Source organism: Eucyclogobius newberryi, unplaced genomic scaffold (assembly GCF_026437365.1).
Source record: "Eucyclogobius newberryi isolate DKJ021-1_F unplaced genomic scaffold, fEucNew1.0.hap1 SCAF_7, whole genome shotgun sequence".
In the NCBI taxonomy this organism is placed as follows: Eukaryota; Metazoa; Chordata; class Actinopteri; order Gobiiformes; family Gobiidae; genus Eucyclogobius; species Eucyclogobius newberryi.
Window position 1 is genome coordinate 32,187,116 of NW_027316389.1, and position 25,094 is coordinate 32,212,209.

The 25,094-nt window shown below is 41.4% G+C and overlaps 1 protein-coding gene across 2 annotated transcripts; it reads right to left on the reverse strand.

Annotated features, from left to right (window-relative positions):
• Positions 1 to 2,875: 2,875 nt before the first annotated feature.
• Positions 2,876 to 12,781, reverse strand: LOC140349512 (transcription factor Maf-like). Of its 2 annotated transcripts, none has more exons than XM_072435877.1 (2): positions 11,166 to 12,779; positions 2,876 to 2,954 (listed from the first exon to the last, which is right to left on the reverse strand). In XM_072435877.1, the coding sequence occupies exons 1-2, from the start codon at positions 12,131 to 12,133 to the stop codon at positions 2,927 to 2,929; spliced, it is 996 nt and encodes a 331-aa protein (XP_072291978.1). In that variant the 5' UTR covers positions 12,134 to 12,779; the 3' UTR covers positions 2,876 to 2,926. The 2 variants fall into 2 exon arrangements, with proteins under 2 accessions (XP_072291978.1, XP_072291977.1); XM_072435876.1 differs by lacking the exon at positions 2,876 to 2,954 and adding an exon at positions 6,577 to 6,879 and having other exon boundaries at positions 11,166 to 12,781.
• Positions 12,782 to 25,094: the final 12,313 nt, after the last annotated feature.

Below are 25,094 nucleotides of genomic sequence, written 5' to 3' on the forward strand. Positions count from 1 at the left end.
TAAATTGCTAATGCTAACGCTAATGCTAATTAGCGTTAGCATTAGCATCTCTGTTGCTAGGTGACGGAGGTACATGGAGGAGGGGGTGCAGCCGGTTCACCGAGGCGCTCTCTCCCTTTCTCCCTGCTCAGGTCTGCGTTCAGCACAATCTTGCAATTTGTCAGGACAAACAACTATTTGAGTCGCAAACTAGGCAATCATCAACTGTGAATTACTGAGCGTCGTTGGTATGGCACAAAACGCAGTAGAAAACATGGACGGGCAGGAAGGCGAGAGCCATCATCGCCGCTAGCGCGACTTTGATGTAATTTGTTATCAATTAAATGTGACTTTTTATCTTAAGTAGTACCACCAGTACTACTTACACACATGTAGTACTCTTACACATATGTTGTACTTTTACACAAGAACGCAGACACTCGCAATGGATTCAGCCATTGCATATTATCTAGTTCATTTTTGGACTTGTAAGATCAAATTCATATCACTTATTGTTTCGTGTTTGTTCAGCGCTTTGGAAATAGTTGCGTTGAATAAGTTAAACTCTGACAATTTTAGTTATTTAAGTTCAATCCATAACACGGAAAATGTAAACAGCTAAAGGGCTTTTATTTCCCATACATATATATATATATATATATATATATATTTTTTTTTTTTTTTTTTTTCTTTCTTTTTGAAGATGGTCACTTCTAGCCCTGTCACAATAATGAATATATCGATTTATTCTTTGATAGATGATTGATGGGGCAATATAGTTGGGTGTCAATGGTACATTTTCTTTGTAATACTGGGGAGAATTTTTTATTATATTTTATATTAGTTAGAAAAGTCTGAATAAATAACTTCTATGGTTCATTATACGTTCATATTACACTTTATCTGCTGTCCAAACCTGCTTTATTTGAGTTGTTGTGTCAGTGGCAAAAAAAGGATTTCAATACGATCGTTTATTGAGATAATTTTCTGAAACAATATATCGCACTTCAAATGTGACAGATACAAGAGAAATGGTAACGTGTGTTAGACAGCGTGTATGACAGCGTGTATGACAGCGTGTATGACAGTTAATGCGGCAATAATGGTGAATAACAGTTTAATTGTAGTTTCTTCTCATTACAATTGCAGCACTAAAATCTGATCAACACTTAGTCCGATTTGTTTCTGTTTGTTCACATTTGTTCAGAAAAATTATGCAAAAAAGGAGAAACTAATGTGACGAAGACAAAAACAAAAGAGAAAATGTTTTAAACGTCATTGCACTTTGTCATCCAAATACAACAGTTTCTCCAAAAATCCACTGATTAACACATGATGATCCGATTTATCCAAAAATCAGATCTAACGTTAAATATGGAGTTATTTGATTATTCTAGTGGCATCCCGACATTTTTGTATGTAACATTTATTCGTTATTAAAGTTGACATGCAAACAATGTCTGTAAATGTGTAACAATAACCAAAGTGCAAATATTACAATTTGTAATATTTCAATAAACATAAATTCACAAACAGTAGAAGTCTCTTGTAACATTTAAAAATGGGACAAAAAACAGTTCCCAGCGGTTCAGTCGGACCAGGTTCAATGTCCTCCCTTTCAGTTTGCTTCAAAACATGACAGCCTATATCATTTTTACTGCAAATATTTCACATATACAGTATCCAAACAACGTACAGTACATACTTGTGCTTCTTTTTTGGACAGCCAGGGCGCTTTAAAAAAATAGTCCTTGTATTTCTCACTTTTGACACTCGACGAGCACGAGAAGCATCAAAGTGTCAGCCCTCGTCACATCAGCCCGCCCTAATGTGAGCGTACAGTGTGCAGAGGCAGCAGGGCGGAGTGGCTGGAGGGGTCACGGGGTCACGGGGTCAGGTCAGGGGTCAGAGTCAGGAGCGTGTCACTGCTGTCCGTCAAACACTGTCACAATCCCCAAACACAACAAGCGCCTCCATCACAGGGAGCAGGGACAAACGCTGTTCAAAGAGTTTCATTTGTAAATTCCACATCCAGACAATGCAATATTTCAAGCACAAAAGACGTCACCTGCTTATTAAAGATGCACTATGTAACTTTTCATGAAGGTTTGACACCCAAAAGCTGGTCTCGCGTTGCTATTAATTTGGCCTAGAATGTTCCGCAGTATTACATTAAACATATCGCTGTGGAGAGGAGTCGACTAGTCAAACTATTATTTCTATTTTAGGTAGAGATTTTTCATAGAACGCTTAAGAAAAAATTACCTGGTTGACTTTCGATTTTTTAAAATCATGTTATCAAATTGTTTTTTTTATTTTTTTAAATTGCATTTTTAGTATTTAGCTTCTCGCTTGTGTCATTAATCATGTTTACAAGGTCCTCCAAATCCTGATGACGCAGATAAAACGTCTGCTTTTCATCATTTTAAGATCTAAAACATGAGATGCCAAAGCAAGAGCATGTTTAAAGGCCGATACAATACAAATAATGCAACATTTCTGATTAATAAAAGTGAATTCTTATGAAAATCTGAATTATTTAAATATCTGTTCTGTTATTTTTATTCAGAAATGACATTGCCCTTGTTATAAAACATATTTTTGAAAGTGTTTTAGAGTCTGTATAATCCAGAGATGATCAAAATCTGATTATTTTTTATAATCAATAAATCAAGGTTAGTAGATTAATATATGCAGCCCGACTGGAGACGAGAAAGTGGAGTCACCAGGCCAAGTTATACGTTACATCTGTGGAATGACGAGCTCGCGCTCAGTAAGAATGCGTGTTTCATTTTTTTATTTTTTTGTATAATGACTTGGACATGAAAGCACCCTCACAAAAGTTATATAGTGCACCTTTTAAAACATTGTCCCAAAACGTGCCGGTTTGTGCTGAGAAGAACGGATTTGAAGAGTTACCTGAGTGAGTGTGTGACTTGGCTCTCTATCACAGATGGAGGAATTTTCTCGACGTCCTGAAAAACACACAAAACACTTTTACTCATCACAAAATCCAATAATTTAAAATATTGGGTTATAAATAAAGCACCAGTGGAAGTGTGTGAATTAAGTCTGTAACAATTTTGTCTGAGATTAAATATTGTTAATGTTATTCATAATAACTAAAGACACACATTTAGTTGGAGTGTAACCATTTTGATTTGTTTTTAAAATGATGAGTTAATACTTTGTAATTTGCAACTTTATAATTCGACTTTTAACTAATCAAGACTTTTGAAAAACCATGAATATTTTGCGAATCCTGGAAAACAGAGAAAAATCATCACACACTGCTTCATAAGTCATAAAAACGTGGCGCGTGTAAAGCAGCTAATTTTCTGTTTCCCGGTCGTTCACGCGTGTACAGTATTTCATTGTGCCCGTCCTTAAATCTGCCTCAAATCTTATCTCTTCCTGGAAACTTCTCAACAGAAATCAGGTGAAGGAGTGTTTGTGGCCTCAATCCACACAGCGAGGCAACAAAGAGGCTTTAGCTGTGCAGCGCTGAGCAGTAATCGGCTTCACACAGGGGCCAAAGGGGACCCTGACCCACTCTCTCTCCACCCTCGTTCACTCCAGCTGCATTGGAGTATGTGCACAATCACGTCTACTCGTGCAAACACATGAGGAAGAGGTTTTCAGCCGGTCATCGTGCACTGAAGAGGGTCCAGCGTGCAGAGGAGGGCAAAAGAGTCTGGGGGATTAAGGGTCACCTTGACGAGCTCCTTGATGAGTGTGTGTTTGAGAGTGACAGACGCTGCATCTAAAAGCAGAAGAGTGTGTGAAATGCAAACAGCTTCCAGGTTCACTTCTGCGCAGAATACGCCCCCAAGACCAGTGGAAGAAAGAAATAATAAAGTATATAACTAAAAGTACTAGTAAAATAAATTGGGTATAGGATAAACAATAATACAGTTTATGGTGGCAAAAAGGACCCTCAATGTTAGTGGTAAAATGTTTAGAACCATTTTATCACCAGATTGTGAAGACAAAAATCAATTTACCGTATTAAAGTGTGATGTTTTTCTAGATCATTGTTGTTTTCACTGATAACAAAATGCAATTCTATAATGGAAGTTTAAACATAAAATTAAAAAAATATGAATATCCATAACATTTACAATCTATCTTTTTTCAATCATCACGATATTATCATTAATTGGCTGGAGATTTGAGCCCAAAAGGCAAATCACTAATCCACTCGACTACATTTTTGAACTGCACTGGAAAGAAAATAGTACTTTCTACGTGGTTTGAAGAGTTATTTTTGGCAGGTCCCTGATGACCTTCTGACTGAAGGTTTTCAGTTCATGTCCCAAACTTTGAGCAAACAAATATAGAAATAAAACAACATAACAATTTAATTGCTTCTGTTAACTCAAAATCCTTACATTTCGCTATTTGTTAGTTCTTAAAATCTGTGTGAAATACTTTTACTTATGTTTAATAGGATGCATTTTTTTTTAGATTTGTTATGTAATATTTAAAATTTTACTTTTCACACTCCGAAATAGGACAAATAAAAATACATTATTATCATTAGCCGCAGGCAGCTTGCAGCGGTCTCATTTTTGCTGCTTTTACAAGATGTTTTCCGCTCTTTGGGGGAAAACACAAAATGTACTCATTTACAAAAATAAAAAATAAAAAAGATCCTGGTACCCAAGCCTTTACGACCATGCAAAAAAACAAGACCAGCATTCAGGATTTGGGTTTTGATTGTAGGACCAAAGTTCAAATTTCAAGTTTAAATAATCACTGCGATCTGAATCTTGAATTACAAAAAAAAAAAATCTCACAACACTCCAAATTTGAAATCCCTCCAAAAACCTTTAGTCCAAAAACACCCAAACCAACGACCCTTTATCCAGCTACAGCCATGCAAATCCAATCCCCACAACACAAGCAGCCTTTACATGTACAATATACACATAAATACAGTCACCGTCAGTCACTACAATTACATTATCTCCACTCCACGCCTCTAAAACCAATGAGACACTGGCGGAAAGACGGAGATTCTTCTTTCAGTTACGCATGCACAACCCCTGCCCCGGACCACGTTCAATTATTATCTTTCCGAGTAAATTACACATAACTTAGGACAATGCGAGACGGGGAGGGCGCGGGAGGCAACCGGGGGAAGGGGTCGGGAACATAGAACAGTGTGAAAAGGAGAAGGAGGAGGCTGCACGGGGGAGATGATGGACGCGTCTCGGAAGAACATCAACGTGCCTGATTTAAATCGCTTTAAATGTAAATGTTTATGGTCGGCTGCGGTGATGCAAATGCGGATTGAGTGGGAGAGGGGGAAATAATGTGTGTGTGTGTGTGTGTGTGTGTGTGATGCAAGAGGAGAGGAAAAAGGATTTGGATGAACAAAATCAAGTCAAATTAAAAATGTTGGCTTTTTTTTTTAATGCGGAAGAAGAGAAATACATTTTGATATTTCGCTAAGCTGTGCATAAGATTGGAACGGTCGGTTGGCAAATGTGTTTCGTAATGTGTAAAGGAAAAGGCGTTTCAAATCGTCGAATTATTAGAGCTGATTGTGTGTGTTTAAATGCACAAAAGAACTTCGATCATCGACTACGTGGTAAAACTGTCAGTTACTCAATGGATTTTTAGATGGATGACAAAGAGCAATGAATTTTAAAGTAACTCTGTCGATCTTTAACGTTTTCCCTCACATTTTTGTCTTTGCCACATTAGTTTTGCATCATTTTTCTTGTCAAAGACCTGCACAAGTGTGAACAATCAGGAGGAAATGGAGATGTAACAGTTTACGTGGCATTTGAATAATCTGATCACTCCAGAAATCAGATGAAAAGGCTACACTTACTGAAAGAGTTTAACAATTTTGCAAGAATTTAATTGTGATTTGCTTGCACAACGGATGTATTGCAATTTCCAATTTAGACAAAACCAGGATTAAACGGTGGCTTAATATTCCCTGGCCCAATTTATTATATTTTGAGCCTTTCCATTTGCATATTACCACAATTCAAACTGCAATATTGGACAAAAATGTGTATCTTGATAACAATATTCAGGCAACATTTTCACAAGGCATGAGGAATGTGCAAAAATGTGCCTAAAAAGGTCACATTGAGGTTCAAGTACGGCACAAAACATGAATAAACCATAAAGATAACCACAAAAGTGCAAAAATATCACTTTATACTCGATTACACTAGGCATTTCAGTTTGTTTTTCAGGTCATTTTAACAGTTATAATTATAGACGATGCACTCAATATTCAAAGTATGCACATCTTCTTGTGTTTATTGTCCACCACATACAACTTCACAAAGACTGCGATGTGAACACAAATCCAAACAGAAAAACAACACAAGAGACTGAAAAGAACATATGACGTGATATAGTGTTGAGTTTGTTCTTTCTCTCAAATGTCTGATGAATAACATGAGACAGAGTTCAAACAGTCCTTTCACAGCTATCTGTCCCTCCAGTGCCAGTTCACAGTTGAATTCATCGATTGCGTTCTCTCTGTTTTCAAGCCTACACAACTTGTCCAACACTAAATCGTCCCATTTTCCACCGAAATCCAAACCAATCCAACACTCTCCGACGCACAACAGACTCTTTCTCTCCGTCAAACTTCCAAGTCCGCACATCTAACCGTTTTCAACTCCTGTAGATCTGCACGAGCTCCTCCGCACGCTGCTCTCCCTCAAGGTCATGCAGAAGACAGTGCCTGCTACTTATCGAGCTCGGTCTGTGCCTGGACGGACGACGGACTCACGCGCACACGCTTTTGTCCCGCTCCTTCACAAAGAGCATGAAAAGCGCTCCCTGCTGCTCCTGCTGCTGCCGCCGCTGCCGTGTTGATTCATCTGCCAATGCTGATACATTTCAAAGTGATTTCCCATAGTTGACCTGAAAGGGAAGAGTCCAATATTGTGACAGCGGACAACTGCATTATCTTTAATAACCTAATCATAAGACGAATGGACCGTGATCACTGCTGCGAGTCAGTCGATGTGTATATATATATATATATATATATATATATATATATATATGATTACGCTGATGTGATTAATAATAACATGGGCAGTGCATTAAGGACTGCACTGTAAGACTCAAGTATGTTTTGAAATGGGATTTTTGCTTTGATAAAAGAGGACATGTTATTACAATGGAATGACGTGGGAAAAAAGAAAACTGAGCAGTGTTTGGATTTAGAAACGTGTGTGATTGTAATATTGGTGTGATTGATAACATAGACTGTGCATTAAAGTGCAGTTAAAAAGCTACAGTTTGCTTACATGAAATAATGACATTTCCTTCTTAAAAGAGCAAATCTTAACCTTCTCTCTCTTCTTAACCTCAATAATGTGGAAATTATGTTTTGCAACTTATAATAAAATTAAAGTGTATTTGATTTTTGATTGATAACATGGAGAGTAAATTCAGACGATGATTTTAAACTTGATTTTCAAAGAATGCCTCCTAAAAAGATCAAATAAATAATAATGACATTGGAATGATTCATAACATGGAAATTTATGGCTGAACTTTGAAATGTCTCTTTTTCATTTTTGCGTTGTTAAACGAGCAACCCAGTATGTGACTAACATTGGTGTGATCTATAATAAGACAGAAATGTGGTTTTTGCCTTCTTAAAAGAGAAAATGTAGTTATAAAGATATAATGGATAACGTCGATAGAAAGTTTTGCTTCATAAAGTGTATTTTTGCTCCCTTTATGTGCCTTAAACATGTGATACTGGGGATCGGTTAAAAGACTGATGAGTAAAAATGTAATTTTGCCTTCGTTAAAGAACAATTAAATAATGACATTTGGCTGGTGATGATTAACATGAAGATCTATGGTTAATGAAATGCAATTTTTTCTCTGTTAAAATAAGCAACTGTGACAATAACTTAAGTGTGCATTAAGACTTGCAAAACTAAAACTGAAATACAAGATTTTTGCTTCCTTAATTAAAAGAAGACTTAAGAAGACTTAAAAGAAGACTATGACGTGTGCATCAAGGTGTGCAACAATCGTGATTTGAAAGGTGTTTTTTGCCTTCTTAAAAGAGCAAATAAATAATAATGACACTGAAATGACTCATGGTGACACTCATGGGATATTTTCTGTTTTCAGAATCCAAATGACGTTTTTTCACCCTTAAAGAGAAATGATTTTCATCACAAATATGCAGCCAAATTATGAAGATAAATTCAAGAAACTAAAACTACATAACAGCATCACACTCAGAATAAAATACAACAGATCTGTCTTTTTTTTATCAACTAAACCGCAAGCAAAAATAAAATCAACTCACATCATGACCTATAAGTTATAAAATATAGCATATCTACATATTCATGAAGGAGCAAATAAGCAGCTGTGACCCTGGTTAGTGGGACCAATAGCATGACGTGCAACACAAAGACAGAAATATAGTTTGAAACGTGATCCGTGCCTTCTCACACAAGCAAGTCAACCGAGTGACAGATGACGTGACGATAACGCTTGACGAAAGACTGTGGAGTGGGCTTTTAAACGTGATTTCCCCCGCTTCTTCCCCTGCCTCTGCTTCTCTCTCCTTCACCCCAAAACCATGTGCAAACAGCAGCCGAGCACAAACCACCTGTGTGCCAGAGAGAACCAGAAGATGCGCATCTTCTGGTTCTCCGGTCCTGGCTTAGAACACAAATGTAATTAAACCGCGCGCTATATTGACCTAATCAGATCGCGGGGGCCATAAATTAGTGGACACAAGCTCACTAAAAGGCCCTCAACCCCCCCCCCCCCCCCTCTCTCTCTCTCTCTCTCTCTCTCTCTCTCTCTCTCTCTCTCTCACTCAGTGTATCTCACTCTCTCTCTCTCTCTCTCTCTCTCTCTCTCTCTCACTCAGTGTCTCTCACTCTCTCTCTCTCTCTCTCTCTCTCTCTCTCTCTCACTCAGTGTCTCTCACTCTCTCTCTCTCTGAACCTCTGACTCGGCTCCGACGCATCGCTGATCGTTTATCATCCGAAAGCAGCGCGGGGACGGACGCCAGTTATCTCTCCCACTCCCGTTGTTCTCCACGTGCACGTTTCCCCCTCTTTCTCCCACTCTTGTCTTGTCTTGTCTTGTCTCGTCTTCCCTTGTCCCATCTCTGTCTTTTACGCGCGCGTTTAATCAGAGGTAAAAGGCAGAGCAGCGCATCTAAAAAAAAAGAAAAGAAGAGTGTCCTCCTGTCCCGTGTCCTGATCGCGTATCTGTCCGGAAAGGTGACTGCAAGACGCGTGGGGAGGAAGGTTAAAGAACACGCGAGGATGTTCCATAACTTTGTGTGGACGTGAATATGGGGGGTTGTGAAGGGAAATGTGTTCAAAGCAGCAGCAAAAAATCTGCTTTTTTCCTTATTTTAATGCGTTGACACTGGCAGAGGGCTAAAGCAGCATTAACAATTGGAGATACTGATTTTAAAATTGCAAAAGGCCATGATTTTACGCGCTGGACAGCTGAGAATCACGTGTGTAAAAGTGTTTTATTTTATTTAAAAGGACGTGTCCAGGTCGGTGCGTGATCGCGCATCATTTGTAAAAACGGTTCTGTGTTTTCTCCAAATTCTTTGCACATTTTATCAAACACGAAATGAAACAGAAATGACAAACTGATTTTTCTTTTTTTTAAATGATAAAGTGTATCTGTAAAATTAAAAAAAATGATATTTGGACAATTCCACTGCTGTTTGAAAATATCAGATTTTACATTTTTTTACAAACGTTTGACTTTTCCATTTTTAATCCAGCTTTCTTCTCTTTCCTGTGTTCAACAAGTGGCCTGCGCTGTCAGCAAGGGGAAAAAACGTGTTTGCTCTAAAATCAATCATTGACCGTGAGCTTTGGACACCTGCTGCTCTGTCTGTCAAATGTCAACGTCCCAAAAATGAAATGTCTCATGTTGCAACTCAAACACTCTTCCGTGCGTAATTGTGCGTATCTAATCAAGCCTCTTTTGGTTTTATTCTGGGTGAAAATAAAGAGTGTTACGAGGTGTAAATTATGTTAGGTCGTAAAAATAAAAAGGTGTTCATTTTGGTTAAAAGGATCCGCGGTTTTACCTCTGTTTTATGTTTAAATCCGTGTCATCGCCCTCGCGCCTTATTTAAAACACACCACTTTTGACTTCCGTTTTTCTTCATCACTTTCTGATTCAAATGTGTCATCGTCTGTGTTGTGTGTAAATGACAGATCTAGGCATGCAAAAGGAAAAAAGAACAATATGAAACCGTTGAATAGAAGTTTCTATTCAGACACATTTATTCTTGAATGGCAGAATCATTCTATAAAAGTCCATGATGCGTTTGGCTCCGGGTGAAACCAGCGCGGGACAGACAGAGCAGAGGATGGAGGGCTCTGGGTGCCCGGGTTCATGATTCTCACAGCTCCCAAACAGTCTTTTCATGACAGTCTCTCCTGAAAGACATGCTGCTGATCATAAGGTCAGATTAGAATTGCCGGGAATCACTTGTTGAATGTTTGTCCAGAGAATGTACACGTAAATGAGTTTGTGGAATGCTCTCAGTTCGTTTAAAGTCCAGGGAATGTCAGAGTCCATGAGCGCGTGACATGAGGACAAAGCTGTGCAAGGTTTTTACAGTAAAGCATAAGTGTGATGCTGAACCTGAGCCATGCCCCGCACAGGGACAGGGACAGGGACCGGCCGCGCATGACCCGCATGGCTCCAGTCCCACCACCGCACGTGCTCATGGGACACACACGATGAATGACATGGGGTGAGATTCATCTTTCAGCTCCAAAACACTCAACACACATAATCCAGGACAGTTTAAATAAAAGCTCCTCCAGAGGAGGATTTCATTTACAATCAACTTTAGGTGAAGCGTCCTGACGCACAGACACAGGACCAGGACAAAACACTGACGTGTCACATTTAAACACAGTGTCTCTAACGGAAGTGTCAGGTGCACACAGAAAATAGGGTTTAAATCATTTTTGTAACTTTTCTATATCTTGTGAAACTCCAGGATCCACTTCTAACTCTGCCTCTTCTATCAGCCCTGAGTCACACACCAAACACCGGGATAAGTAAAAAGAAGAGGGTTTTGTTCCCTTTTGAGCCCCATGTGTGGTAAAGTGTGTGCTGCGTGTGCTGCGGGGCTCGGCGGTCAAACTTGGTCTCGGGACTGAGGCACTCACATGAAAAACTCCGGGGAGGACGGGTTGTTGTCGCTGGCAGAGCCGTTGTCTCGGAAGCCGGTGCTGATGAGCTTCTCGTACTTCTCCTTGTAGACGTCCCGCTCCCGGGCCAGCCGTGAGATCTCCGCTTTGAGGTGGTCCACCTGCTGCTGCAGCTGCGTCTTCTCGCCCTCCAGCACGTGCCGCTGCTGGACGCGCTTGAAGCGGCAGGACTGCGCGTAGCCTCTGTTCTTTAGCGTTCTCCTCTTCTGTTTGAGGCGGATCACCTCCTCTTTGCTGACCCCGCGAAGCTGCCGGTTCAGCTCCCGGACGGACATGGAGACGAGCTGGTCGTCCGAGAATCGGTCATCCAGGCGCAGGTGCCCGTGGCTCCCCGCTGCTCCGCCGGGCTGCGTGCCGGACACGGGATGGTGTGCGTTCGGGTGGTGGTGGTGATGGTGGTGGTGATGGTGAGGAGTCCCGTTCTGAGCCGCTGCGGCCGCTATCACCGCGGAAACCACAGCGGCCGCCGAGCCCATCTCTTCCCCGGCCATGGCGCCCCCCGGGCCGGCCGACGCTCCAAACTGCTGCCCCCTGGCGTAGCCATCGAACGACTGGAGCTGGTGACTGCTGCTGATCAGCGCCTCTACGGCGTCCTCCGGGCTAAAGCCCAGAGCCTCGGGGTTCAGCTGCTGTTGGTAGCCGCTCATCCAGTAGAAGTCCTCCAGGTGCCCCTTCTGCTCGCTCCCTGAGCCCGGACTGGGCGCCGAGAAACTTGGAGAGGGGGGAACCGAGCTGCAAGGCGTGCTCATCGGGGTGGAAGACAGGGATCCCCCGGCGACCAGGCGGCTGCACTGGCTGATGCTGCGATCGGGCTCCACCGGCTCCTTTTTCACTTCAAACTTCATCAGATCGAAGTCATTAACATATTCCATGGCCAGGGGACTGGTGGGCAGGTCGGAGTTGCTCATTGCCAGCTCTGATGCCATCCTCTTGCTGTTGACAGTCCTCCAAAGGGGGTGAGGAGCACCTGTCAAAGTAGGCTGCTGAGACACGCACTGAGCCAGCTTGATTTCTTTATTTATTTTCTTCAAAAACGAAGGAAAAGTGTGTTTTCTCACACTAATTGCGCAGCGCAGGTTGCTTTGCGAGTCGATAAGTTTTTTTTTTCTTCAGTCTGTGTTGCACAGACGCATTGGAGCGCCGCTCTTTCCTCCCTCTCTCCCAGTGTGCAGGTGTCTGAGCGCCGCGCTCTCTGTTTCCACCATTTAACACTTCATGGCTCCTTTTAGGATTAGTGCGCAAATTGAGGAGGTTCACGTACGTCCGGAGCAAATGTTGCCTTGTGAGATGGAAAAAACTCCACCCAAGGATTGATAGATTTTTTTCTAAGAGATCAGTCAGCCGACGAGTTAAAAAGCATTGCTTAGTTTTATAGGCAGGCTGACGTCACAACTGAAATATGAAATTGAGCGGAGCAGAGCCAATGAGCACGCAGCCCCGGGACCTCATTAGAATAGCGGGACGGAAAGCAAAGTTTGTCAACTGTCCAAAGAAATCAGTCGCTGTTTCTGCTCTCATGAAGCACGCGCACGTCTGCTGCGCACAAAGGAGCGGCTCAGTGCGCGTGGAGTGAGAGCCCCAGGTCCCGCGCGCACAGGTCCCGCGCGCACAGGTCCCGCGTGCGCAGTTTCCGCACGCACATGTCCCGCACGCACAGGTCCTGCATGCACATGTCCCGCACGCACATGTCCCGCGCGCCCATGTCCCGCACGCACATGTCCCGCACGCACATGTCCCGCACGCACAGGTCCTGCATGCACATGTCCCACACGCACATGTCCCGCACGCACAGGTCCTGCATGCACATGTCCCGCACGCACATGTCCCGCGCGCCCATGTCCCGCACGCACATGTCCCGCACGCACATGTCCCGCACGCACAGGTCCTGCATGCACATGTCCCACACGCACATGTCCCGAGCTCACAGGTCCTGCATGCACATGTCCCGCACGCACATGTCCCGCGCGCACATGTCCCGCACGCACATGTCCCGCACGCACATGTCCCGCGCGCAGCAGGTCCCAGGTAAACACACACTGTCCACTGTCCTCACACCCGTCAATCATTCTGTATAAACATTCATCAGAATAAATAAATAGTCTTGACTTTAGCGCTGCTGCTCATGTTCACAAAGCTCTGGTTCAGCTCGGACTTTGGAGCTCATCTGCCGCGCGTCACTACGTAAACACGAGCAAACGGATTACTCCAGTTCAGCCAATTGACCTAATTATTATCCATTTCTTAATTAACTAATGACGCAATCATGTATTATATTTAAAGAAACACAAAACTGCAATCGATAAAACTTCCAAACGTCACAATTCCCGGCACATGTTTGATAAAAGTGCGTGATTCTAACGTGATAAAGGTTTTCTTTTGTCCTCACAGAGACTAAACAAAGCGCGGCAGCAGCAGAGGTCCGAGCAGCGCAGAGCAGCAGCAGAGCACGGGACAGGGGTGTGAAGGCGCGAGACACGTCCTGCTGCGTGCTTTGGCGCCACCTTTTGGCCACAAGTGTAACATCATCTGAATGCTCCAAGTAACTCAAACTAACTATACAATTAAACTGCTGTGCATGAGCTTTCTTTTACCGAATCTGTGTTGCTATAGCCTGATGCTACTTAGTTTGGATACACGTTGTTTTTTGTTCAGTTTAAATATTGGCAAACGTTGTAAATGAGTTGCACTTTTACAAATAACAATAAAAAAGTGCTTCTGGGAAAAAAATAGGAGAATAAGATCATCAAAAGCTTTGGATTACATTTTATTTTCTCTCACATCGTCAAATGTAAAAACTTTGCACATTTTGTGGATATGCTACAGAAAACACCTTTCAAGTTAAATCTAACTCACTCCAATACAAGATATTCAAAATCAGATTTCAGATTCATTTATTTTATACAAACAATATGCATTATTTTGTACATGAGAAACAATAGACGATGAAAAACTTGTAATGCATGTCTTCAAGTAAACTACAGAAGATATTTCAAATTCTATCTCTAGATTTATAAGATTATTTCCTATTCACCTGCTCTCACTCTCTCTTAGGATTAATTGACGTTTGTTAATATTGTCCAAATTCTGCGCTGAAATAATTAACAAATACAAAACTATTTCATGTAGTACACACTTACATTTACACTTGATAAAATCGTACTTCTCATAATACATTTTGAATAATGTAGTAGCTCTTCATACTGTGATAAAAGCTTTAAGTTGGGAATATTTAATGATATGAACATTTGTGTTTCTTTCAGATATGATTTAGTTTTTTCTCAAATTTGTGTCTGTCCTTTGAATTGTTTTTTCCTTTAACAATGAGTCTAACTTCAAACTGTACACCTGATGTTCCAGACGTCCGCCTCAGGGACCAGCTTCGGGTAGATATCCTTTTTCTTTACGCCATATTCTGGAATGATGTTCTCTTCAGTTTGAGGACAACAAGCTCCAAAGCTCGTTTGAAAAAGGCCCAGAGGCTTCATCATCTGCTGAGGGCCACACTGACACTGACACTGACACTGACACTGACACTGACACTGACACTGACACTGACACTGACACTGACACTGACGCGGACGCGGACGCGGACGCGGACGCGGACACGGACACGGACACGGACACGGACACGGACACGGACGCTGACGCGGACGCGGACGCTGACGCTGACGCTGACGCGGACGCGGACGCGGACGCGGACGCGGACGCGGACACGGACACGGACACGGACACGGACACGGACACGGACACGGACACTGACACTGACACTGACACGGACACTGACACGGACACGGACACGGACACGGACACGGACACGGACACGGACACTGACACGGACACGGACACGGACACGGACACGGACACGGACACGGACACGGACACGGACACTGACACTGACACTGACACGGACACTGACACTGACACGGACACGGACACGGACACGGACACGGACACTGACACTGACACGGACACGGACACGGACACGGACACTGACACTGACACGGACACTGACACGGACACGGACACGGACACGGACACGGACATGGACATGGACACGGACACTGACACTGACCTGGAGGACGGACCAGGAGCACCACATTCCTTTCCCAATTCTGGAGCCTGCTCTCTCATTTCCTATTTCAGAAACTTGCTGAAAATAAACCAATATATAAAGAGTAATAATTATTTTTGCACATAAAAGTGGACATTATAATCTTAAAAAGTCACATTCACTCTGTTTCCTGTCACCTCAACATCAAATCCATTTGTGAACAATGCAGTTTAGTATTGTAAACAGATTTAAATATCTCTTTTTTTAGTTTTCATGTCATCAAATGACTAAAGTGTATTTAATTGAGACATCTAAACATTAAAAAAACTTTAACCGATTCATAAATTAGTTCTTAGATTTAATTTGTTTTAAATCCAGTTTTTGCAAATAAAATGACAAATGTCGATGGTTTGTTTTTCTTGACATTCAGAAACAGAAACTTCCATTAACTTTAAAATAAAGAGCACTTTCAGCATTTGGGAAACTCATGAAAAAATATAGAATGTTTTTGTGCGTGATTTATTTGTCATTTTAGCTGTTTGAAGTATTTCACATGTTATTATTAGATACATATTGCTGGAATTTGAGGTGTGAGAGTTGTATCAGTGTATAACATAACGCAATAGTCCTAAAAATGACCCCACAGCGGAAATGGTGGACTTATTCTATGGTAGGTCATAAAAAGTTAGTATTTTCCTTTTTTTAATAAATAAACTGAACAAATGTTATGTCCAGACAGTTTCTGTTATATTTTTTACATTTAATTTAAAATTTTGCACTACTTTGTACTTGTACTTGAAAATCTGAAGTATCGGTACGCATACATTTTTTTTTCTAACTCTCTAACTCTTCCCCTGATTATTATTAACTGAATATACATAATATACATACAATCAATTTTAGTCGTCTGGGTCAGGGTTTCATTTGATTCCTCAGCTCATGACACCAGTAACTTTGAATGTACAAATGAAATCCTGGTTTTAAAACCTTGTTTTAATGCTGCTTTCATTTTATTCACAGTAATCTTACTGCACCATTGATGTCCACAACTTTACATGCCCCCTGCACTATACATTATTACATTTATTTGGTCATAATTGTGAAGAAATGTTGTAATAAATTCAAATACTATGTTTTTTAGGTTCCATTTTGCGTCCATTATCCTAAAGTTCAACATCTGCCTTAAGCACATTTCCGCTGACTTAACATCTACTTTTCTAATTGATCTTTTCCCAGTCCCATGTTCTTCTTTCTGTCTCCGCAGTGGCACATAAGACCAAACATGGCTATCCTCACAGGACAAGAGTGTAAATAAATATGTGTCTCTGTGGAGCGTGTCACCAGGGGGACACTACAAAGCCTCTAGCCCAAAGACTGTCCCCTGCGTCCCCTTCTCACTATAGCAAACACTCCTCCACTGTTCTGGAGACTAAACCCACTCATAAACACGTTGTTTTATTCATTAAGCGCACTACAGAGGACGCGAGCTGAACAAATAAAGTCTGTGTCGTCTGAGGAGGATGTCTCATGCAGTAAAGAGGCTGGAATAAAGACAGAGGAAGGGCTTGAAGGAGAAATATTATGCCTTTCTTCAGATACTAAGAATGGCTCTATTTTTGAACTATAACATAAGTACACCATTTTGCTTTTTGTTCATTGTAAACAGCAATATTCATCCAAAACAGCTTAAGAGTAGAAAAATAACTGATAAGCTGTAACAAGCAGCGGATTACTTTTATTTTTGTGCCACTTGTAGTCAGATTTTTTTCGTTTGATAGTTTTATAATTAAACAAAACATATAATACATATAGAAACTAAATTGAACAAGGCACAGGCTACATGACCCAACAACAAAAGAGTCCAAAAGTCTGGCATATGTCCCTTTGTGTACCTGTCCCATTTGTTCCAACGTCCCACAATTGTATCCATTTTCAAAGTCAGTGCAAAGTCTTTCCATTTCACAAATGTCCAAAGTGATCTCAGTCCAGTTTTTGATGGTCAGTTCTGTCGCTGTCATCCATCTCCTTGTTACTGCTTTTTTTTTGCTGCAACAAAAGTACATTTCATAAGTTATCCATCTATTGATTCCATCGCTGGAGTTTTCCATCCAAGATACATTGTTTTAAAGTCAGATGGAATGTGTTGAAGATGGGCCGCAGTTCTGTTGTTGTTGTTGTTGTTGTAATAAATTCAAATAGGATATAATAAACATTCCAAAACTCTGAACACTTTATAGCTCAATCAGAAATGAACAATGATAAAATATCTTGAATAAATAATCATAGCTACATGGATGTGGGCGGGGATAGGGGGTAGGTGAAAACAGGAATTTTCTGAGCACTCAAGCCTCAGTTGTAGGCCAATACAGAATTACTCAAACGTGCAGGAATCAATCAAAACACAACTTTGAGTAAACTAATGATGAGGAAACACTGTAACACTGTTGTAACTAGGTTAAAAGCTCATTATAAGATAAGATAAGATAAGATATTCCTTTATTGTCCCGCATGGGAAAATTTCATTGATGCAACGCAGGTAGCTACAGAGGTAGATACAGAAGAAAAGAACAGATCACTTATGGGAAGTTTGAAAAAAACACTTTCAGTAGAAGATCTCTTATAAACAAAAATTCGTATAGACAAAACCTCCCATTACCCAACAAGGGTTATATACACGCTTTCCAAACAAAAACAAAAAATACGTGGCCACTTGGATTGAACTAATGAAATACAGTAGGTCCTCACCTCTTACTGTTTCAGCTGCGACAGAGTATTTAAACCCGACTGATGCAGTGAGCGGCTTCTCATTTCTGAAACAAACGTGTGGAAAGACAAATCCCGTGGTCATGGAAAAGATGTCAGTGTGTTTGAGAAGGGTCGAATCATCAACATCAAGCAGAGAAAACATCTAATGAGAAGCAGAGACTAATGTACCACAGATCTGAACCCAGTGAGAGTGTTTGGAGCTGGAGAAGGCTTTGTGCAGTGGTCACTCTCTATGTGCAGTGGTCACTCTCTTTGTGCAGTGGTCACTCTCTTTGTGCAGTGGTCACTCTCTTTGTGCAGTGGTCACACTCTTTGTGCAGTGGTCACTCTCTATGTGCAGTGGTCACTCTCTTTGTGCAGTGGTCACACTCTTTGTGCAGTGGTCACTCTCTTTGTGCAGTGGTCACTCTCTATGTGCAGTGGTCACTCTCTTTGTGCAGTGGTCACTCTATTTGTGCAGTGGTCACTCTCTTTGTGCAGTGGTCACACTTTATGTGCAGTGGTCACTCTCTTTGTGCAGTGGTCACACTCTTTGTGCAGTGGTCACTCTCTATGTGCAGTGGTCACTCTTTGTGCAGTGGTCACACTCTTTGTGCAGTGGTCACACTCTATGTGCAGTGGTCACTCTCTTTGTGCAGTGGTCACTCTCTTTGTGCAGTGGTCACTCTCTTTGTGCAGTGGTCACTCTCTATGTGCAGTGGTCACTCTCTTTGTGCAGTGGTCACTCTCTATGTGCAGTGGTCACTCTCTTTGTGCAGTGGTCACTCTCTATGTGCAGTGGTCACTCTCTTTGTGCAGTGGTCACTCTCTTTGTGCAGTGGTCACACTCTTTGTGCAGTGGTCACTCTCTTTGTGCAGTGGTCACTCTCTTTGTGCAGTGGTCACACTCTTTGTGCAGTGGTCACACTCTATGTGCAGTGGTCACTCTCTATGTGCAGTGGTCACTCTCTTTGTGCAGTGGTCACTCTCTTTGTGCAGCGGTCACTCTCTATGTGCAGTGGTCACTCTCTTTGTGCAGTGGTCACTCTCTATGTGCAGTGGTCACTCTCTTTGTGCAGTGGTCACACTCTATGTGCAGTGGTCACTCTCTTTGTGCAGTGGTCACACTCTTTGTGCAGTGGTCACTCTCTATGTGCAGTGGTCACTCTCTTTGTGCAGTGGTCACACTCTATGTGCAGTGGTCACTCTCTTTGTGCAGTGGTCACACTCTTTGTGCAGTGGTCACTCTCTTTGTGCAGTGGTCACTCTCTGTGTGCAGTGGTCACTCTCTTTGTGCAGTGGTCACTCTCTATGTGCAGTGGTCACACTCTTTGTGCAGTGGTCAGTGGTCACACTCTTTGTGCAGTGGTCACTCTCTTTGTGAAGTGGTCACTCTCTTTGTGAAGTGGTCACTCTCTATGTGCAGTGGTCACTCTCTTTGTGAAGTGGTCACACTCTTTGTGCAGTGGTCACTCTCTTTGTGCAGTGGTCACTCTCTTTGTGCAGTGGTCACACTCTTTGTGCAGTGGTTACTCTCTTTGTGAAGTGGTCACTCTCTTTGTGCAGTGGTCACTCTCTTTGTGCAGTGGTCACTCTCTTTGTGCAGTGGTCACTCTCTTTGTGCTTGTGTAGTGGTCGCTCTCTTTGTGCAGTGGTCACTCTCTTTGTGCAGTGGTCACTCTCTTTGTGCAGTGGTCACTCTCTTTGTGCAGCGGTCACTCTCTATGTGCAGTGGTCACTCTCTTTGTGCAGTGGTCACTCTCTATGTGCAGTGGTCACTCTCTTTGTGCAGTGGTCACTCTCTTTGTGCAGTGCTCACTCTCTTTGTGCAGTGGTCACTCTCTTTGTGCTTGTGTAGTGGTCGCTCTCTTTGTGCAGTGGTCACTCTCTTTGTGCAGTGGTCACTCTCTATGTGCAGTGGTCACTCTCTTTGTGCAGTGGTCACTCTCTATGTGCAGTGGTCACTCTCTTTGTGCAGTGGTCACTCTCTATGTGCAGTGGTCACTCTCTTTGTGCAGTGCTCACTCTCTTTGTGCAGTGGTCACTCTCTTTGTGCAGTGGTCACTCTCTTTGTGCAGTGGTCACTCTCTCCATCATCAAGACAAGATCCAAACTAAAGGCCGTCCTGCCAAATGTTATACACTTTTTTGTGGACATTCAGTGTATATTGTGTCTTACAACACTATTCTATTACACACATTTTTGGTCAGGTAAAAGTTACTAGGGCTAGAAACTGTACGCTAATTACTAGATACATCATTAACAGATCGTGTTAGATGAGACAACATCTAATTACAGTAATCCTTTGTAACTTTCTACTTTCAAACATACATCCAGGCTTGCACTTCTCACTAAATGTACTCTTATATTTGCAACTTATTTGGATTATTTCGCCAACATAATGTTAAATGAGTGGAGCTCACTCAGGCAAGACATTTTCCTCAGCTTATTTTAATATCAATTTCACGTTATTTAAAATTCACAAGGTGTGCAAAATCAACACATCACATTGATATATTTGTCGTTCTGTTACAGTAAAGATTTCCTCCACGCGGCTACACTTCATCACCAATAAATTAGCTGTTTCTGGGACAATAAAACGTAGTGCTTTCCACGCTTTTACTTTTACAGTGTGGTATATGGCGTTGTAAGGGTTAACCGCAGCATATATAGTTCTCCAGCTGCTTTACTTAGCCTCCTCCATACCATCGTCCCCTTTTGTGCATTTACTTTATCATACGTGACAAGCCACAACATAAGGAGCGACCGGAGCATCAGAAATAGCCTGTGTACGTGAGGAGCTACTTTCACTCAGTTTCACTTGCGAATCACACCACGTTTATACAGTCATTTAGGTGCTCTGTGAAATATGTTTAAATATGGCTCTGTAGAGTTGTCATGGTGGTTGAAAGATATGCATAGGCTCGTTTCCACTGGTTCACTTTGGAGCGGATTGGTACAGGTCTAAAAGTGTCTCCGCTGTCTTAAGTGAACAGTTTAAGGGTCCGAAGCAGACCCAGTGAGAGCTTCCAATCGGATCAGGCTCGCGTTTAGCTGCCAAAACGCTTTAGCTACCGGGTAATTAGGAGCTATGAATCAGAGCAAGATGATTGGATGAAAGTGAACATAAAATGGGGTGAAAACAAGATAGCAAAAAGCAGAAAAAAATGAATCTCACCCATTGCTGACTTGATCTTGTGATAATCTGCTGTATTTCCAGTGATTATAACGTAGCAATAAAAAGCTAGCGCAGGTTAGCATCAGCTGCTTCTTTGTTTTTGACGCATGAGACAACAAAATGTTATATTTCCAGTGTATAATTCAACCGTCATTCTTCAAACCCAATGCATTATATAAAGAGTGGTTAAAATGTGGCGTAGAGAAGTGAAATGAATGCAGAAAAACTGAATACTTCCTTATTTACTCGTACATGTCTCACAGTCCCACAAACGTTGAATTACTAAACCATTTTTTGTGATGGTTTTAGATTTCGGCCTCATGATTCTAATGTATAGTTCAGGTACAATTTATATATTTATTAATAAAACATTTGTTATGTATAGGTGACATCAGCTGCTACAGACCCAGAGCTATAGGCCTTGAGCGTGGAAATGCACTCCGCCATTGAAAGTGTTCCAAAGTGCTCCCAGTCTGAGGGACCAGGGCCAGTCAAAACGTGGCTCATGAGTCGTTTGACCTTGACATATATTGTTTCTTACTTCAACTCATATAAGTGTCTGGCCCAAGGACACAACTTCAGGGAAAAATGATGCAAAACTTTGTAGTCACAAAAGTCGCCCTGGTCTGGTGCTCTGATCCTGCCCCATGTTAAAGTACGGGGCCCCTCCGCGCTGGTGTTAATGAGGCTCCATGACCTTTCCTGCTCACCCCTGAGAACACGGTGCATTGTGGGTAAAGAATCACCTGGCTCCAGACTTGGGTGTGATTTAGCGCCGGTCTGACTTTACTAATTGTTACATCTATTAAAAGGCGTCTCATTACAGGATGACTTATGTGGTATGTGGCGGCAGTTTGAGCACACTCACCTTTTGTTGGCCCCTGGGGTCTGTGGAGATGCACCCACAGAATGCATACGGAAACATTAGATTTGTCATGTGCAAATGTGCAGTTGTTTCGTATATATATGTTTTCTTCAGCTATTTGTAGCTCCTTGTGAGGTCTGCAAAAAGAAAATAACACATTTATTGCAGTCTTTGCATTCAGGGTGGAAAGTTTTTTAATAGTGTTTTCAGAAATAACTTTTAGTAAAATCTTTTTAGTTACTTTAGTTTATTGTAGTTTAAACAACACATTGGAAAACATGTGCAAAAACCTCAGAGTGCACAGAAAAGCATTAGAATACTAAACATACAATGGCCATGAGTTACAAAACACTAAAAGTACCAAGGAACATTTTTGAAACAAGCTTAAAAAGTTTTCTAAAAATATTATGCTTAGTTTTTAAAAAATGTAATGAACCACTAGATCTAAGTTCAGTTTAATTTATTTGCCATTTGTAAATTTGAAAGGTAAAATAAATTTGATTGCGATTCTTTAAACCACTGTCCAAGTCTGGGAGGCGTATTCTACAGTTCATTCTTCAAGCTTTTAAACTGTCCAGAAAAAAAGTTAAAAAATAAATAAATATTTATATATATTCATTCATATTTTTTCCGATAACTTAATCTTATTTCCATTCGCTTCATGAACTCTGTTTCTTCTCAGATCCACAAAAACCCACACAAGTAGGACTATAGCATCGGTCACATGAGGACACACTATTGAATATCATTATAAAAATCATTGTCGAAAATGTTGTGTCCAGAGAGCGAGTGTGGGACAGGCCAGGAACAATAAATAAAAAGCAAAATGCATACAGCTAAATAATACAAGCTCTATGGACCTGTGAAGTCATTAATTCTACCAGTAAAATCATCTATACTTTATTTTTAGATTAATAAAACTAGTGATGGGCAATATTTTTGATTCAAGCCAATACCAAGTGATACTATGTCAAATATTGTGATACCAATAAGTTTTTTTTTTACTAAAATGCATTGAAACTACAGTTATGAACATTTTTACCTTGGCCATCATTCTTTTCTTCCAACCTCTGCAGGAACTAATATGAAAAATAAATACAGGTGCAGAAAACCTAAAATATAAACAACAACGTAATACAAAAAAACAGCACATTTTGGAAACATTTCAAATATCGATAATACGTTTCGATACCTCTGTCAGTATTGATATGCCCATCACTACTTCCTACGTATGGTCACCTTTTTCCCTCAAACAATAATTTCTCTATTCATCCATGCAAATGCACTCCCTCCCCTCCCCCGTCTTCCCCCGCAGCAGCAGAACCATCCTCACCCTCTCCACTCTCCTCCTCTTCACCGTCACAGGCCCTACCGAGGACATATTCCATCATTCTCTGTCTTCTTTGCATCTCTGCCATCTCTTGCCTCACGCATTTGTAATCTTAAGCCTACGCTAGTTCAAATCCCTGTTCAATACACCATAATGCCATATTTCTGCACCGTTTCGACAACAACGGAAGATTTAAATAGTTCTAAAACAATTACACTATCATTTGTGCGAGCGTGGCAATTCCTTCTACAAAAATATAGTCTTATACATTTACATATTTAACAGACACTAAGATGAATAAAAGACTAAAGAATTTCTGCTTTCCCAAGATTGTGCCTTCTAATCATCCATTACGTTCCCAATGGGAGCAGGCGGCATATCCATCCTCACTTATGTCCTCTATTACGGCGTGTGGCACTTCAAATGGGGCCCATCCAAACGAGTGGGCTCGGCGGGCTCGTCACGCACACTTTTAATTAGCACGACTGTGAATGAAACGTTAACTAACTCCCGAATATTTTGTAATAGAATGAGGAGCTGTTACGATTCTCTCAGTGCGCGGTACAAAAGGTTATGGTAATGATGGCGCGGACGATGGAGAATGGACTATACATTAGCGTGAAGGCGTCTTTGCAAAGCCCCAGTCAAAGGTTCCATCGTAAAATCAAATGGAATTCTGTAAACTGGACAAAAGTTTTTAAAGAGCGAATGCGTTTCGGCACTCATCTAAGTAGCTTCTTCGGTTCTGGCGTGGTTTTGTTAAATGATTGCGCATAATTTCTGTCTGAAGGGAGGAGCTAACTAAACTAGGACTAAAAACAAGTTTCTGCTGGTTCGCTTTGGGCCCGAAAGTGTGTCCGAAAGTGTGTCCGAAAGTGTGTCCGTACCGACCCGTTTAGCTAATGCTAGCTTGAAAAAGAGTCTGGCTCTCGGTACGCGTTTGAGCGAGATGATTGAATAAGAAGAACACAGACTCAGACACAGGTAAACAAGACGACAAAAAGCACATACAAACAGAAAATAATAATCCCAAACACTTGATATGTTGTTAAACTGTTTTATTTTCAGTAATGAGTAACCAACTGACGAAGCAAAACAAGCTAGCGCACGTTAGCATCAGCTGTTTCTGTTTATCTATGCACTTGCGTCAAAACCGAAACATTTTATATGTCGAGTGCATGCTGCAGTGAAATAAAGTTATGATTAACCAGAAGTAGTTTCTTGTTTATAGTAAGCAAGAAACTACTTCTGGTTTAAAGAGTAAACCTTTTACTCACTAGTCGGCCTCATGATAATAAAGTATAAGTCTGTTATGTTTGGGTGATGTCAGTGGGTGCCTATATTCCAGGGTACCTATGTTCCCCAGTACCTATGTTCCTCCTTTTCTATGAATGGGGGAACATAGGTACCTCTAAGCTACTGGTCAAGGTTCCATTTCCCCAATAGTTGTGCATAAATGTATGGTTTTACAGTATAAAATATAGCAGCATATAACCCTAACCCAAACCCTAACCCGGGAACATAGGGCCGATGTCAGCTTCTCACATGAAACACCTCTATGTTTATTTATATTACATTTTAAGGAGGATGCCATGGTAAGATACTTTATAGTAGAGGAGTTCCAATACTAAACTCCATGTACCGGTGTAGGATCGATATGATACTTGTGCTTATATTACTTTGTATCAGATTGAAACTAAAATCACTGGTATCGCCCG